The sequence below is a fragment of the Oryctolagus cuniculus genome, chromosome X (genome assembly GCF_964237555.1).
Source record: "Oryctolagus cuniculus chromosome X, mOryCun1.1, whole genome shotgun sequence".
In the NCBI taxonomy this organism is placed as follows: domain Eukaryota; kingdom Metazoa; phylum Chordata; class Mammalia; order Lagomorpha; family Leporidae; genus Oryctolagus; species Oryctolagus cuniculus.
Window position 1 is genome coordinate 9547660 of NC_091453.1, and position 18835 is coordinate 9566494.

Genomic DNA, 18835 nt, shown 5'->3' on the forward strand with positions numbered 1-18835 from the left:
GCAAGGCCACATAATTACATCCTCCTCCTTCGATGTTCTGTGGCCTGTGAGAATTGAGACCTAGTCAATAAACATATACTAGTAGATTTTGTGAAAAGTAGGGCACTGCGGGGAGACTGAGCAGCCTGAGAATTTGCTAGATCAGTTTGCTTGTCATTGCCTAAAACAACAGAGAAGGAGGCTGCAGTACTTCCTCCTGAATTGAGTCTGTTACGAAGACAGCATAACTTGCCTCTCTTAAAATAACCCAAGATCATGTGGGTCGATTGTGGAATACAGGGCAGTTTCTTGAAGAGGGAGTAGGACTGAGTATTAGTAACTTCCATGGAGATTTGAGTCAAAGTCTAAATTAAGATATTTTGCTCATGATTAGTCACATGCTTCAGTGTTTTCTGGGTTTTCTTTTAGCTTTTCATTTTAAAAATACAGTGGTTTCTTGTTGTTACTTTTTCGTGGGAGGAAGATAAACAAGAATAAGAAAAGAGTTGGGAACTGAAATAAGATAGTAAGATTTCTTAAGTTGATGGAAGAAGGATATCAGAGCTGGAAAAAGGACTATTGGTGCTGGTTTTATGACATTTCAAGTTGTTACCAGTGAGTTCAAAAGCATGTTACAATATTTAAAACTCTTCAAAATTAACTGTACCAAGAAAAATGAAATTAAACCATTCAAAAACTTCTTAGAATAAATTTTAAGTAAAGTAAAATAGCAATATTCAAAGCTCTTAAAATTCATGAAGTAAAATTAAATTAAGCTATTAAAAATATCTTACAATTAATTTTATTAAATAAAGTACACTAATACTTCTTAAGCCTTACTTTTGTACTTTAAAAAAATTCTTACATGTTGTAAGTAAAAATCAACACAAGAAAGAACATGGCAGATAGTACAAATTGTAACAGAGAAGGACGTAAGAGATGGTAGGATAGAAAGGTGCTGTTAGCATGGGAGTGTGTTTAAAAATAAAGTCAGAAATAGACCCACAACTCTGCAGAGATCAAGTATCACTGAACTTTACATCAGAGTTCAATTCAGAAAAACCTGGCATTTGCAGAGAAATAGACCAAGCACTGCAGGTGTCCAATACTCTCTTGTTTGCAATCTGTGAGGAATGTTACATGTATTGATTCAATGGCAGTTTTCCCTGCTGACAGTCAGTGTGCACCCTTTCTGTGCATTTTCAGCCAACGAGTTCTCAAATTACTTAGTCATAACATGAAAGGAAGCTACAGGTTTGAGTAGCTTAGGCCCACTTGCAATAAATACTTTGCGCATGTAATAGGTAGTTAATATGCTCATAAAGCTATCAGTGCCTGGATTTAGGATGGTTGCCCTTCTGTATTTCTCAAATAAACTCTTCATTGTTAACAGTTTGAATGTAAAATGAAATAAGTAAGAGCAGGTTTGTACCTATTGCATGCAAGGGCAAGGTTTCATTCTGGTGCTTTTGATGAGCAGTCCTAACATGCTAATAAATATTTCAAAAAGCCAAGAAGAAATGCAGTGTTGTGCTAAGGATTTTACACAAGTCAATTAACTGTTTGGCCAGTACTTAAATATGCCTGTCTCTAACAGAAAACAGTATATGTAAGTAAAACTTCTTGATTTAGTATGTCATATAAATAAAATAGCAAATCAAATTAAGTGTATGTATATACCCTCATTTTAAAATGAAATGTATCTTAAAAAACGTCTTAAATATAGATACTTCCTTGGCCACCAATAGGTGTATAATATGATAAACATTATAGTTTAAAAATTCAACAAAGTAAATGTTCTCAGTGTGATGCCAGTAACATAAGGCCAGATCCAGCCAAATGCCAAAATGGCAGTAGATTTAGATTGGAAATTTTTAAGACCACATGTGTCAAGCAGCATTGACTTGACAAAATTCCAAAAGAGGAAAGAATTTGAATAAACTCAGAGTTCGCCATAATGGGATGTGATTCTGTGTTTCTAGCCAAGATGATATGTGACATCTCTGGCAATAAGAATATATCCTACACAGATGAATCATTTTGGCAATGATGTAAGCATAGCTACATCATGATTTAGAATGTTTTTAATCAGAGTCGTGCATATTAGATAATTCCACTTCTGCCAAAACCTCTGTCCAGATGAGTCAGATCAGTTTATTTAGAGCTGAAATCTTAAAAGATCCACAGACATTTTTTAGTTACTATAATTTAAAGAAGAATTTGTTTGCTCTATATACTTGTCATGCATAAAAATAATAGCCCTTCTTTCCAAATTATATGGATATCAGGTAGTGAGGTACTTCAATTTCCATTTGTAAATAGGATATTCATAATTTTAATCTGCTAGGAATTTTTTTAAGGGATGAGGATTTATACATCATTGTTCTCCAGTTGGGTTGATTAAGAAATTACCATAGTTTTTGTAGGTACAAGCTCTCCTTGCAGGTTTAATAGTAACATAAGCTTTGCTGATCTGACAAAAACAGGGAAGGATTGGAATGCTGAAGAACATAGAAGGGGACAGAAAGAAGGCTTTCTCCCTTGTGCATCTGGAAAATTTGTTGCTTCATGTATATTCTATACGACTAAAAGGGGAGAACTGAAGTCATGATGAAAATAGTTTGGATCTCTGTATCTGCATGCTAATTTAGCTTTTAAGGGTCACTTTGAATTTATCAGGATACTAGAGTTCTAGAGAGGAGATGAGGTGAAATATACTCACCAAGCTGCATTTCAAGTGTTTGGAGTTTTGAGTAGGTCAAATGTCAGATACAGGGCTGCTCTCTTGTGAATTATGCTATCACACCACTCAAATTGAAGGATGTGAAAGAAAGAAAGGATATGGATTAAGTGCTAGGAGGAGAATAGTAGCAGAGGAGTTTAGCTTAGTTTAGTCATATATTCGAAGACTGTCTGTATTTAGCCTACACCATAAGATTGAACTCAGTTCTCCATGAATTTATCCTCATGTGATGCCACTGAAATATGATGCAGTACATGGAACTCATAAAAAGGGCCAGGGGCAAAAGTTCACATACAAGAAATTTAGTTCAAACAGATAAATTGGAATTCTTATTTATTTTTGTTTTAGACTTAGGTTAAACCTAAAGGATTTTTTATTCTGATGTATTCATAAAGCTTTGAGAAGCATGGGGAAGGAGTCAGGCAGATAATTATAATGTTTAAACCATGTGAAACTGCCAGTATTCAATTTCATACGGTTCATTCTAATACATGGAAGGGCTGGCATTGTGGCACAGCAGCCCATATGAGTACTAATTCAAGTCCTGGATGCTCCACTTCTGAGCCAGCTCTCTGCTAATGCACCTGGGAAGGCAGCAGAGGATGGCCCAAGTCCTTGGATCCTTGCCACCCACGTGGGAGTCCCTGATGGAGTTCGGGGCTCCTGGCTTCAACCTGGCCCATCCCCGGCTGGCTATTGCAGCCATTTGTGGGGTGGGCCAGTGGATGGAGTTATCTTTCTTTTTCTTCCCCTCTTTGTGGCCCTGCCTTTCAAATAAAAAAAAAAAAAGCTTGTGGAAAAGTAAAATTAAAATGTATATTGTTTGAAATACATGCATAATTTTTTAATAATGCACATCTTCCATGAATTTTTGAGTGTCTCTGGTACATTATTATAGAAATCCATTATTTCCAACAATATGACAATCTCCAGGTAGAGTACAAGCATTAGAGTGTTGTGGAAATACTCTGACTATAAACCATTAATAGACTCAGTACTCTCTAGAAAAAAATATTGGTTGATAACTGCTTTTGTTGTTTACTTTTTTATGTACTTCTAATTTAAAACAGCAAAATAATTCCATACAATATTTTGAAAGTTTGTTTCCTGAACATATTTTCTGTAATGGGCCATGACCATTATGGACTAATTTATAAGGAATTTTTATAGCCTCCTTTTGTGATTAGTTCTTATAGTTTTATTCTTATGCTTCACCAACCATATTACAGTGAGGAGTGGGTGGAGAAAAATTGGTTTGGTGAGATGGAACAAAGCAAGTTTTACTCTCCTATTCTTAACCATAAGGTATGACAAGGTATGACAAGAACATACCACGAGGTATGACAAGAACAGGACGGTCCTATTCTTAACCATAAGGCATGGCAAGCACCAGTCCAGGAAGGCAGAACTCAGTGAGGCAGAGGAATTCAAGGGATCTGTGTCTTTGACCCCAAGTCACCAAAGAAACATCTGAGTGGTTTATCCACCCAGTCTTGCCCACAAAATGGGGGAACAGCAGGTTCACACCTGTCAAGAAGGGTGGGTAGCAGGAGGCAACAGCATAACACTGAGCTGGAATAAAACAGACCCTGAGGAGAAACACCTAGTATGTAAATTGAGACTAGAATCTCAGAAAAGCAGTTAGGCCATCTTGACCAGATAGATCTACAAGAGCTCAGAACCCAAAATATTCATAATCATTATCAAGGAAACCCTGCACTTTACTATTTTGCCAGTCAAGAGCCAAAATGTAGACAGATGGAGCCCAAGAGAAGAACTCAAGTCCCTTTGCATTGATTGGTGTGGGAGAATGACATTTCCCTGCCTCATCAGGAAAATAAGTTTCACATCAACCTACTATTCATCTGCGTATGTGTGTATATATAAAATCTATGTGCATAATGTCACATTAGCTCTATTATATAATTATCTCATTATGTATTTATGTATAGTATGTTCACATCATATACAGCATATGTTGACTATTTAAATATAAGTACTATACATTTTTCTATATATTATATAGTATGCACTCAAAGATTTTTATATGTAAATATATAAAATATATTTAATAGTATATTGCCATATTTGTATATTATACACGTGTCTTCTACAAAAATCCATTATACAATGACCATAGCATATATTATAGGCTTTATATATACACACTGATTTTATTTACATAGTACATATATATACAGTATGTAACTATCTTTAAACAAGGAAGAGTTTTTAGAAAATTCATTTCTTGAACTGTCATATTCAGCTATCTACTGAAGGGAAATCATTTCTCAGACTAAAATGTAGTGCTGTGATTAGAATTATCAAAATGTGACTAAGTCTCTGGTACAAAGAATAAGATGTGTGTATTCCTCCCTGATGTGAGCATCTGTCTTTATTTAAGCAGAATACACCTTTATTCTTACTCTTAACTGTGAGACAAAACAGGCTGTGATAAAGCAAACAATTCAGCTTATAAAGTAAATGTTTATAACTGGCAAAGTGTAAATGTAACCCAATTAATGAACTTCTCCCTGGAAATAGATGTTATTCAATCCAGCCACATATACACTTTTAATTTCATCTCAAAAAACAAAAATTCATATATATATATGTGGATGTCATCGAAACAAAAAAAATATAAACATGAGCAACTTAGGAAAGTTTATTTAAGAACAAAATATGTTTTAAGAAGATTTTGCTCATGCATTATATTCTATGGGTTTTCAAGAATAGTCTTTTTATTTCCATATACGAAATCTGGCAGTGCCCAGGCATGCTATATATGGCTTCATTGTCTCATGATGTTAAATGTTTTAAGATTGAAATTGAAAGATCATCCATCAGCATTTCACCTCCTCATCTTCTCAGCCATTTCTCACTCTGAGGAACTCAGGCTGAGGAAATTCCGCTGGTGTGGAAAAGATTAAAGTGTCAGGAGCACTCAAAGGTGTTCATCAGCCTGTATGCTTTGTCTGTGTGTACTGGAGAAGGCAGGAGAAGAAAAGTTGAACTTAGAAAATCCAGACATATAATTGAATCAATTTGAGTATTATTATTTATTGACAAAGAAAAAAAAGTCACTCAGACTGCCTCTGATAGCAAAACCATTAAATAAATTTAAAATTTGATTCATTTTACAAACAACTTTCCAGAAGCATATCTACTGGGCAAAGTTAGGTTAACTCTCAAGTATTTGTTAATGGATTCCTGCCTTAGTGGATCATAAACAACCCTGAAGGCCTTGGCCAGGCCCCAGAAAAGAGTCTGGGTGAGAGTGGGACTTAATCTGTGAGTATGCCTCAGAGTCACTCTAAGTAAATGGAGGATTAGCTGTTGAGTTTTTTCCACCATTAATGTTACTTATCATTTGTGTTGCTTTTTCCCTTCTTTGGCTCCAAAGCCCAAAAGTTAATTGCATACAGAGATACAAAAATTCTTAGTAAAAGAAGAGGAATTATTAGCCTAAATCTTTTAGTATTTGATTTTCCCTGAAATCTACTAGTAATAGAATTAATAAAAGCAGTTTCCTTTCACAGATCACACTCTTGGTGCCAACTGTGTCTGAATATTAGTGAAGAGCCCTACTGTTCTTAGCCCAGGGCTTGACTAAAAGCCTATGTTGCCGGCCAGCACCACAGCTCACTTGGCTAATCCTCCGCCTGCGGCACCGGCACCCCGGGTTCTAGTCCCGGTTGGGGCGCCGGTTCTGTCCCAGTTGCTCCTCTTCCAATCCAGCTCTCTGCTGTGGCCCGGGAGTGCGGTGGAGGATGGCCCAAGTACTTGGGTCCCTGCACCCGCATGGGAGACCAGGAGGAAGCACCTGGCTCCTGGCTTCAGATCGGCGCAGCAGCGGCCATAGCAGCCATTTGGGGGGTGAACCAACGGAAAGGAAGACCTTTCTCTCTGTCTCTCTCTCTCACTGTCTAACTCTGCCTGTCAAAAAAAAAAAAAAAAGCCTATGTTGCCTCAAAGCATTAACTCATGAATTAGACCTTAGATGCGTGCATGTGTGTGTGTGCATGTGTGTGTTGACATATACTGATATGCATGAGTATGTATCCATGTAATGATACTGGCATGCAATGCAACAAACATAGAAACAAGCATCTTGAGTGTGCTTTTAAACAAATGTTTTAAAGCCTTCTTTATCTTCCAAATCTGATGTAATCAATAAGTGTTGGCAACTCTTCAGCCTGACACCATGACTGTATGAGAAGGAATGCCCTGGGATGTTGGTCAGTTCCTGATACCCCATCCTCTGGTAGTCCTTTACTTCCAGGTCTCGGGCTGTGACCTGTTCCTCTGATGATGAGCCATGGCTCTCATTACTATCACAGGACCCCTGGTCATCAAGGTCCAAATCTGTTCGGAACTGTGGATTTGGTTAGCTCCCTACCATCACCCTCAACCCCTGCTGTGAGCTCCTGCTACCAGGGAGTCCTGAAGAACTGACAAGGGAAAATTTCCCTTGTCCAAGTGATGTTTTGTGCCAATAATCTAGAATCTTTGGTCATATTTAATAGACACAATTAGAGAGATTTTACTTTGTAGGGAATGTTTTTAAGGTTAAAGAGCAAACAGCAGTGCTTTTGCTTTTCAAGCACTTTGTAGAATGGGAGAAACTGTAGTTCAGTATCTGAAAAATACCTTCTATCTACATGTGGTGTGTGCTCTCTTCTATCTGATAGAGTCTTGTTTGCTGGGCTCCAGCTCCCCAAAGGTAAGTGACGATGGATGGATGGATGGATGGATGGATGGATGATTGCTAACCAAGGGAGCCGCCCACTGAGAGGGGAAAGTGGGGTCCAACAGAACCTACCAAATTCTTTTCTTCTCTGCCTTTCCTTTCCTTGACTTGATTGGCCCAGCTTGTGGTGTGGTAGTAAGAGATAAGTTAGGGTTGGCTGGAGGAAAAACTGTGAGGAAGCTACTTTCCATGCTGCCTTGCCATTTCCTCTTTAGTCCTTCCCTAGTCTCATTTTCTGTCTCATTTCCAAGACCTGAGGGAAGCTGCTTTAATAGACTGTCTCAGAGGAGTTTGTATTTAAAAGGATACCTCTGAAGGCCAAAACCAAGGGCATACAGGTATAATTCTGGGCAAAGCATGTGTTTGAGGAGGAGGGGGAAGGAAGGATATCTCTCAGGTCCTAAGGCTTAGAATGTGTCTACCCTAGAATACCTTAGAATGTATCCAGGTAACAAAACAGGGTCCCCACAGTTAAGCTTTCCTTTAGGGTACCAGACCAACCTCTTCAGCATAAATACCCCACTCTGAGGCAAGTCAAGCACCATCCAGGTCTTCCAGGCTACTCATCCCTGAAGGGTGACTGCAGCTATGTTGGCACTCATCCCTCCCTTGACTGAGCTTCAGGAAGGAGGTCCAGTTATGGCACCAGCAATTGTCCCAGAAATCCAAGGTCTCTTCAAAAAAGACACTGCACAGGTCCACTTGGGGGTTTAGGATATAGGCATCTGCTGGAGGGGTATGGCTTGAGAAACAAGAATCTGGCCCATCAGGAATGGGAGCAGGGGCTTTTGGGGCAAAGGTAACAAGGACTAGCAACCAATCCTAAGTGATCAGGTAGAACAGATTCTTTTTTAGGGTCTCCTCTGGCCTCTGGGTGTCTGCATGTACACACACCTGTAGCAAGAGGGATGAAAGATAGGCATCATTTTCTAACACCCATAAGAATAAAATTAAAATTCTCTTTGGAGCTACCCATAGAACCAACAACATATAAAAAAGAGGACACAATTGAAAAGATCATACTATAGAAGGACAGACACTGAAATCACAGCAACTGAACTCAAGAGACAAGCTGACAGCCCATTTCTACCTTTTTTTGAGTTGGAATTTTTTTTTCATTCTAAACACTGGAGCCTCACTCACTATTAGCCATCTAATAGCTCTACTAATTCAAATTCATTTTCTCAGTTAGCTTCCAAGATTATTCAACAGCAAGGTAACAAATGGACTTGTATTGTGTTTTCCAACAAGAGTCAGGTCAGATGATGTTATTATAAAACAATACATTGGTTTTCTAAAGGACTACAAAACAGACTTAATTTAAATTTTACTGATGACTAATTCTGGTTCTGCCATATGCATCCATATTTTTGTATCATATTCAATGACTCAGAAATAAAGCCCTTTTATTTATTTGAAAGGCAGAGAGAGAGAGATCTTCCATCCACTGGTTCACTCCCCAAATGGCTGCAATGGCCAGGGCTGGGCTGAGCTGATGCCAGGGCACTGGAAATCTACCCAGGTCTCCCACATGGGTGCAGGGGCCCAAGCACTTGGGCCATCTTCCACTGCTTTCCCAGGCATATTAGCAGGGAGCTGGATTGGAAGCAGAGCAGCTGGCATTCCAACAGGTGCACACATGGGATGCCAGCATCACAGGCGACAGCTTAACCCACTGTGCCACAATGCTGGCCCCAAAGCCCTTTATTTTTAATTTTTTAAAGAAAGCTTTAATAAATATAAAATTCATAGGTACAGATTTTTGGAATATAGGATTTCTTCCCCCATACCTGCCCTCCTACCCCCACTCCTGTCCCTCCTCCTATTCCCTCTCCTTTCCCATTCTTCATTAAGATTCATTTTTAATTGTCTTTATATGCAGAAGGTCAACTCTATACTAAGTAAAGATTTCAACACTTTGCCCCCGCAGAGACACACAAAGTATAAAGTACTGTTTGAAGACAGGTTTTACCATTAATTCTCATAGTACAACTCAATAAGGACAGAGGTACTACATGGGGAGCAAGTACACAGTGACTCCTATTGTTGATTTAACAATTGACACACTTATTTATGACGTCAATGATTATCCGAGGCTGTTGTCATGAGCTGCCAAGGCTATGGAAGAGTCCACAAACTCTGTCAGTATTTAGACGGGGCCATAAGCAAAGTGGAAATTCTCTCCTCCCTTCAGAGAAAGGTATCTCCTTCTTTGATGGTCCATTATTTCCACTGGGATCTCACTCAGAGAGATGTTTCATGTAGGCCATTTTTTGCCATAGTGTCTTGGCTTTCCATGCCTGAAATGCTCTCATGGGCTTTTTAACCAGATCCTAATGTCTTAAGGGCTGATTCTGAGGCCAGAATGCTGTTTATGGCATTTGTCATTCTATGAGTCTGCTGTGTGGCCTGCTTCTTGTGTTGGATCATTCTCTCCTTTTTAACTCTATTGTTATTAGCAGACACTTGGTCTTATTTATGTGACCCAAAGCCCTATTTAATGCAATTTTTGTTTCCAAGAAGAAAATACTGTAGAAATGGGATTTGCCATCAGTGATCCCTTGAAGGAGTCTGGGGAGTTTAGGTGCCTTCAATTTAATAGAGGTTAAGGTGCTAGTTATCAAATTGACATTCTTGACCAGACCTCTAAAATTGGCTGTAAAATTATGCCTAATAAGTTGAAATAAATGCTGAATCCCTCTGAGGAAGCAGGCCTTTATCATTACTATGAAATGGGCATTTAGGTTTGAGGCCAGGACTATACAATAAGGATATAAATACCAGTCTGGGAATGAAGGAAGACATGTGCTCAGTTATTGTACACACAGGATAACAGTGACTCACTTTGCTCAGCATTACGCTTGACTGGAGATTTTAAATTCCTTTTTAAAAACAAGACTATTGTACCGTAGGGTAACGATTTTATTATCCTCAATAATGGGACTGAATATGCCCAAGCATGGAAGCAGAAAATTAGATCTGCTGGTCCCAGTGCCATGACAGGGGTTATCGAAATCTGTGATGGGTCACTTCAGTGGCCATTCCAATGTAGCTGTGGCCTGGAAACCCAGGGAGGTGCAGTGCGGAAGTGTCTGGCGCCAACCGAGAGAGAAGATAGAAGTCATGCTAGCTCTCTCAAGCATTAGAGTGGAGTCAGATATTGGGCACTTACTGTATCTCTGCTACTTCAGTGTTGCTAGAATACTAACGAGGCAGGAAAAGGCAATAAGCAGTTAAGGAAAGAGGTTACTGACCTGGCTCCCTCTCACAGAGGCCACTGCCAAATCGTGCAGAGAAGCCAGCAGAGTCACTGCCTGCTTTATATGTCATCTATGAACAACCAAAATTGGTCGTAAAGATTCCTAAAGACAAAATGCAAGTCATAAACCTTAGACCCGAATTCCAATTTTTAGCCATAGCAGGGAGAGTTCATATGACTCTTTTTCCTTCTGAATTTCCTCCCATCTTTCCTCTTTACTTAAACTTGTTCCTACTTATTTTGCTTTCCTTTGTTTCTTGGATTTATTGCTTCCTCATACTCGGAGAAGAAAAAACAAAGAGGCTGTGGTTTAGTTTCTTGTCTCAAATTAAATACAGCACCCCTTCCCCACTAAAGCCCTCCACCTGACCAATTTCAAATGTGGAGATGTGACATTAACTCAGAACCCTCTGTGCACTGCCTTCTGATGACTCCGAGCCAGAACTGAGGGCATGGAAAGCAAAATGATGAGTGTCCAGGCATCCTTTCTGCAGCGTTCCACTACATTGCACCAACAACCCTAAGCAATTACTATAAACAATCAGCCAGAAATGTAGGCACAAAGCCAGTCAGCTTTCTACATGCAAAAGTTCAACCAGCTTTCTTAAGCCAGAAGGAATCATGAAGATCTTTGCTACACTAGCTGCACTTTCATGATTCACCAAAATATGAGTCTACCTCCCCGTAGGAGAAATCATTGGCATTTGCTGCAAACCTCTCACCTCTAGGGCTGGTTGTATCTCCCTTGATTCGGTAGTTCCCATGATCAAGTTGGTTCCCCCTCGTAAAAAAGATTAATTCTTTAAATTTTGGCTCTGATCTTTTTCTGCCCCCTCAGGTCATGGATTATATGGGACTTTTGAAATGTTATCCTCCTGGAGGAAAACTAGAGAAGACCAACATGTTAAAGAGAGAACTGCAGCAGTCTATGCAGACTCCATGCTCTCCTTTTCTCTCACCACTGCCATGTACCTGGTCACCTTCGGCATAGGGGCCAGCCCTTTCACGAACATTGAGGCAGCCAGGATTTTCTGCTGCAATTCCTGTATTGCAATCTTCTTCAACTACCTCTATGTACTCTCGTTTTATGGTTCCAGCCTCGTGTTCACTGGCTACATAGAAAACAATTACCAGCATAGTATCTTCTGTAGAAAAGTCCCAAAGCCTGAGGTATTGCAGGAGAAGCCGGCATGGTACAGGTTTCTCCTCACAGCCAGATTCAGTGAGGACACAACTGAAGGAGAGGAAGCGAACACTTATGAGAGTCACCTATTGGTATGTTTCCTCAAACGCTACTACTGTGACTGGATAACCAACACCTATGTCAAGCCTTTTGTAGTTCTCTTTTACCTTATTTATATTTCCTTTGCCTTAATGGGCTATCTGCAGGTCAGTGAAGGGTCAGACCTTAGTAACATCGTAGCAACTGCGACACAAACCATTGAGTACACTACTGCCCAGCAAAAGTATTTTAGCAACTACAGTCCTGTGATTGGGTTTTACATATATGAGTCCATAGAATACTGGAACACTAGTGTCCAAGAAGATGTTCTAGAATATACCAAGGGGTTTGTGCGGATATCCTGGTTTGAGAGTTACTTAAATTACCTTCGAAAACTCAATGTATCCACTGGCTTGCCTAAGAAAAATTTCACAGACATGTTGAGGAATTCCTTCTTGAAAGCCCCCCAGTTTTCACATTTTCAAGAGGACATCATCTTCTCTAAAAAGTACAATGATGAGGTTGATGTCGTGGCCTCCAGAATGTTTTTGGTAGCCAAGACCATGGAAACAAACAGAGAAGAACTATATGATCTCTTGGAGACGCTGAGGAGACTTTCTGTCACCTCCAAAGTGAAATTCATCGTCTTCAACCCATCCTTTGTGTACATGGATCGATATGCCTCCTCTCTGGGAGCCCCCCTGCACAACTCCTGCATCAGTGCTTTGTTCCTGCTCTTCTTCTCGGCATTCCTGGTGGCAGATTCTCTGATTAACGTCTGGATCACTCTAACGGTTGTGTCCGTGGAATTTGGAGTGATAGGTTTCATGACATTATGGAAAGTAGAGCTGGACTGCATTTCCGTGCTATGCTTAATTTATGGAATTAACTACACAATTGACAACTGTGCTCCACTGTTATCCACATTTGTTCTGGGCAAGGATTTTACAAGAACTAAATGGGTAAAAAATGCCCTGGAAGTGCATGGGGTAGCCATTTTACAGAGTTACCTCTGTTATATTGTTGGTCTGATTCCTCTCGCAGCTGTGCCTTCAAATCTGACCTGTACACTGTTCAGGTGCTTGTTTTTAATAGCATTTGTCACCTTCTTTCACTGCTTTGCCATTTTACCTGTGATACTGACTTTCCTGCCACCCTCTAAGAAAAAAAGGAAAGAGAAGAAAAATCCTGAAAACCGGGAGGAAATTGAGTGTGTAGAAATGGTGGATATGGATAGTACCCGAGTGGTTGACCAAATTACAACTGTGTGATAGTGTCTGCTTGGTAAATTTTCACCCTAGGTCTTATCAAGAGCAAAGAGATTATGTTAATGAAACAATTACATTTGAAGTTCTTCCCTTTTTAAAGGATAAGAAATAGGCATTGAAAAAAAGTAAAGGACAAGGGGAGTGGAAATGGGCATGATATATTTTCAATCTTCAAAACAAAAGGGTTATGAGAATTTATAGACCTACAGAGAAAGAGAGAGAGAGAGAGAGAGAGAGACTGATTTACAGTCTCTTAAACTAACATCAAAAAGAAGAAAGCTTATTTACAAGCAAGATCCTATTTTATCCACAATGTAGGTGTTGCTGGTGTTGTGACAAAACCTACCGACTAAAAGGTCAGCTGCCAAGGCAGAAACAGCTTTTAAGTGTTGTTGAAACAGTAAGACGTGCAGAGTTTCTGCAGAGCAGTAGCTCCAGGCAGGATCTGCGATTTGAGATCTTAGCCATCTCATCTAGCTCCCCAACATCTTGGGAGATGCTTGTGAAAGTTCTGACCAACATAAGCAGGTCAGAAGCAGACATGGTATAAAGTGGCCATCACCCATGGACTGAGATCGAGTTATCCCTAAATTCACCTGGGTGAGGCAGTTTTGTTGTTTAGAATGAATTTGTCATATTTCCCCACTGATATACTTTTTAACACTGGTGTAGTTTGGTTAATACACCTGGAAACCAATGAAAGCTCTAGCTTTGCAGAATCAAGGCAACTCTATTTTGGAATATCTTGTCACTTGTCACCGAATGGGTACATTTCAGTAGTTCCAACTTTTGGCAGCAGACTCTGAGGACCCAAAGCCACAGAGCCAAACCCAAATGCCTGGCATGATGGAGGAAAAGCAGGTGTCTACTTGAACCCAAAGACAGTACCTCTGTTGAAAAAACAAATAGCCAGCTGATACAGCTGTTGGTGGTTTGGCCCTACATGCATTTTGCATGGATGCCCAGAAACATCTGCCTGCACATGGCTGAGGAAGGGAAAATGAACACTGAAACAATTATTTGCCATAGCTTTCAACTTGTGATGCCAGCCTGCCTTTGCTGTGACAAATAGAGGGAGGAAAAAAAGATCTTTGGTAAGTCTAAGTCCTGACACTTGAAACTATAAAAGTATATGGAGATAAAGGCCTAAAAGGAAGACAGGTGGAAATGACTGGGGAAAAGTGTGGGGAAATGACTGGTGACAGTCAAACTTTCCTTCTAAACTGGTTGTTCCTCAACTTACTGGCCCTCCCCACTCACCTGTTCCAGTACTGCTCTACTTCATGACAAGGCCCTTCTGTACATCAGCAAGCCTAGTCGGTTATACTGTTGACTTGCGGTCTCTACAGAGGAAACAGTCCATGGCTCATTTTAAAACAGAAGTGGTTTGCCCTGAAGAGGCTATGTACCTGCCCCAGACCCTTGAATTCCTTAAAATCTATACAAATGAAGCTAAAACCTGGTTACATTTGAGGCAAAAGTCTGCAGAATTTTTCCCTTTTAGAGATTTAGCTTCTTTAGACATCTATAGTGATAAGCATTTCCCAAAAGCATCTTACCTTTCTGGACCTTAGCAAATGTACTGTGCAACTTCCCCATCCTCAGAAGAGGAAACTGACACCTGGGACAATAAAATGACTCACCCAGGTCATACCATTAGAGGATTTCTATCGTTTTAGCATGCCTTAGACAGGGCAGACCAATTTTCAGTTTTCTCATGAGACAGCTATTGAGCCCCCTCAAAATACATTTCTAAGGAAGGAACACAATTTTAGCCACAGGGCAGACTTTTTTTTAATGTCTAGAATTAAACTGTTTGGAATTTGGGTTTGCCAATGTTTTTCCAAGCAGCAAAAAAGCCCAAACGATTCACAAATAACCAAACCAAGTACAAACTTTTGCTTTCTATTTCGTGTATTGTTGTCCACACAGTTTTAAATGCATATGCAGGGGATCATGGGTAGTGCATTACACACTGGTTCAGTCTCCCCTGAAGACACACTAAGTGATCATACCCAACATGTTATGCACTCAACAAGAAGATAATGAGCTTTAATCTGAGGACAAGTACAGTCCTCCCAAAAGGGCAAGTTTGCATAATAGATCTTCAATCAATTCTCTCTCCTAGGGGCCTGCAACGAGGCTATTATTTATAAAACACAACTGAAGAGGGGATTGGTTTTATTCTTAAATCATATGTTGCTAAATCATTTTCTGAACAGTGTATTCTAAATCCCCCATTGATGTAGTGTCAGCCACGTGGAGCACCTCAGTTCAAAGTGACCCCACAAAACTGACACAACATGCACACCAGTTAAATGGATTTTGTTGAGAATTTAATCATTCAATTTGGTCAACCAGAATAACTTACTGTGGAACTTTGTTTTATGACAGATAGTTTTCCAATTTGATTGAGTCTCTGTATACCCTGGGATATTGCATTTTAAAATGAAGGGCATTTTCAAAATTGTCAACTTCTCTTTTCAGCACTTGAAATCAAGGCTTATGGAATTCTGACTGTGAAACGAATTTTTCTACTGGGGGACTATGCATGCAAAGACTTATTATTTATTGTTAGATAATTATTATTTATTTGTTAATATTTACTATCAATTATTGCTCTGATTGCAGTGGTTTAGCCCCACCATGGAGAACACACTTTAGATATAACTCAGAATCACACACCCATAAAAAGTTACATCTTTACTTCCTGAAGGTTTATTTTTTGAATTGCTACAAAGAAGGAAGGAATGATCCCGACAAACACTCGAAGGAGATTTTTTCTTTCAACTAATTCCACCCGAGACATTAATGTCCACTTTACCAAAGAAACATATTTGATTAGCGTTGAATTGGTGTTTGGTGTTTGTTTACCAAAGAAAATATTCCATTTATCAAAAATATTTCTCTCCTGTTCAATGCAAAAACTGTGATACTTGGGCTTTATTGTCCATTCATAAGGAGTATAAACAAAGTAAGATAACGGTGATAATATTCTCTTAGGTTCAGCAGAAGATGTAAATTCACAAGGAACTTAGGAGTTTGCAAGAAAGAAAATGATACTTGAAGCAGGGCATTATGCTTTAGTCCTACAGCAATGTTCCAACAAGGCTCATCAGGGCTCCTCAGGCTAAAAGAACTACAGTTTGTTCCAGAGAAAAAAATAAGACAAACCCTCATGAAAATTCCTCCCCAGTGTTCCAGCTTATAAGTTGTGATTTGAGTTTCAGGGGTTGGGTTTGTGTTGTTTGTTGTTGTTTTGGGGGGTTTTGGTGTGTGTTTTGCTTTGGTTTTGTATTACTTGTTTGTCTGTTTGCTTGTTTTGCTTCTGCCTTTCCCAATACTTCTAACCCCTCAATTTCAGTCAGAAGCAAGATCGTCAGATGCCATCCTCCATGGCCACAGTTATTTATGCAATATACCACCTGAAACAAGGCCCTTGATAACCTTTTTATTTTAACTAACCACCACCTCATTGTAAGTGGCATTCTGGGACCATGACACCACTCTTCTCCAGCCCCAGTGACACAGCTTGGCTGTGTCCATCACAAGAACAGGTGGGATAGGATGCTACTTTGGGAGTGTGGTATGAGGCAGAGCCTCTTGGACACAAACGGTATCCTCCTCACAATGGCTTTACTCCTTTGGGTCCTATTCAAGTATCCCTGTATCTTGTAGTTGTGTTGAACCTCTGAAACTGTTTTACCATCTATAGTATGGGATAATAACAGGAAATATCTTAAATGCAGCAACTAATGAGTGCTGAATATTGCTCAGATATTGGTCTAGAGAAAGGGGACTCAGCAGTGAACAAATCCAGTTTTTTAAAAATCTGCCTGCATACAGCACACATTTGATGCTGCGGGTTTGCTGTGAGATTGAAGTGAGATGACATTTAGAAGGCACTCATGGAAAGGCATGACAAAGAGAAGGAACTAAAAGCATTATTTGTCAGTTTCATGCCATAGCACTAGGACTCAGGCCATGAAACAACAGAGAAGTAGATTTAGGCTGAAGAATTGGGCTATATAAAGATATGATGAGTTGGTGCAGAAGGTAATTAATTCCCCATCATTTTAGGTCACTAAAAATTAGGCTGTATCACCACTTAGTGGGGCTAGTTTAAGAAGGTTTATGTCCTGGAGGTTGGAGTTGGACTGTGATCCTTGAAAAAATGGGATTTAGGTAAACAGAAGTTGAAGATGGGGAGGGGATGGTACTTATTATTTAATAACTATGCCTGGTTTGTCTGAAGACATTTGAACATTCCCTTTGCATAATTTGCTTTTATAAGTTTGGACTAAATAAAAAAGTACCAAATATTGAAGACATAAAGTTCCTATGTTTTTTAAAGTATGATAAATCTGCAATGCAAAGGAAAATATCAAATTAGTGCTGCACTGGATTATTTGGCAAAGAACTGAGAATGGCTACAGCTAGCACATTGCAGCGTTCCTCCCTGTGGTGGTTACAACTGTTTATTTCTGTTTCATGCCAATCCAGGGGAAAGCAAAGAGGAGAGTGAATGGGCTAGAATCTGTTCACCTGAAGAGGCAGTGTCAGGATTTCCTCCCTAGCCTGCCTCATCTGCCCTCCTTCTGCCCATGTGACCTGTTTGAAATCCTCTTTGATATCTATGAGGGTGCCATGCAAGGAAGAAGACGGCCAGAGAGCTATGCCCTCTGTGTACACTTTTAGTCAGATAAAAATTAGTACCACAAGGATTCGAAGGAGCCCACCTGGTGGCGAAGGAAGGCTTCTTTTCAAAGTACAAAGAAAACAATGTGTATTGAGGAGGCAACCCACAGAGGAGCCTTGGTGGAAGGAGTGATGTTCCTGTCGAAAGTGCCAGCTTCTTCTCCCTCCAGAATGTTGACACCAGATGAGTATTTGGACAGAAGATTACCCTCTCACTTTTCACATGAGAAAACTGAAGCCCGGAGAAGTGAAATTAAGTTCACAGAGCTAGTCAGCAGCAGATAGAGGACTATAATAGAAGTCTAGTTTCTAGTCTCAGTTCCTTCTCCATTTTGCCACTTTACTGCCAAATTCTGTGTATCTAAATTATGGGGTTTTAACCTGGAGGTCATGAATGAGTTGGTGGGAGGAGGGACTCTGAGCTCCCTAAAATTAAATTACATGCAAAAATGTGTGTATGTGTTCGATATGTGCATTTTCCTAAAGAGACGGTTCATAGTTGTCATCAGATTCCAAAAGAGGTCTGTGACCCAAAAGGGGTAAAGAACCACTGTCCTAAATTAATAAAGACCTCATTGGGAGTGTGATCCTAGTGTCCTCATTTTGGCTAGTGGGCATTCAAGAACATTTCAACCATCTTCTAAGGAGCCAAAAGAGTTCCCAAGCATCGGTGTCTACATGCCATGCCAAGTACTTGCCTCTGTTCCTTTATTGTTTATCCATTCATGCACTTATTCTGGCAACACATTTTCAGTGCCAATTTACGTTTCAGCAACAAATGAACACGATCAAGGCAGCACCAGGAAAGGATCTCTGTGCTGTGCCCTTGTTGGCAGAAGAAATACCAGGTTTCTTCCATTTTTACTGCTGCAACACACAATATATACCCTCAAAGTTATGCTTACCACCACACACC

General features: G+C 39.8%; 1 protein-coding gene across 1 annotated transcript in view; it reads left to right on the top strand.

The window, feature by feature from the left end:
- Window positions 1–18506, top strand: part of PTCHD1 (patched domain containing 1) — a 59951-nt gene extending 41445 nt beyond the window's left edge. Inside the window, exon 4 of the mRNA XM_008272447.4 lies at window positions 11570–18506. Within this exon, the coding sequence (XP_008270669.1) occupies window positions 11570–13224 (1655 nt within the window). The 3' untranslated portion in view covers window positions 13225–18506. The remainder of the gene's footprint in view (window positions 1–11569) is intronic.
- The last annotated feature ends 329 nt before the right edge of the window (window positions 18507–18835 follow it).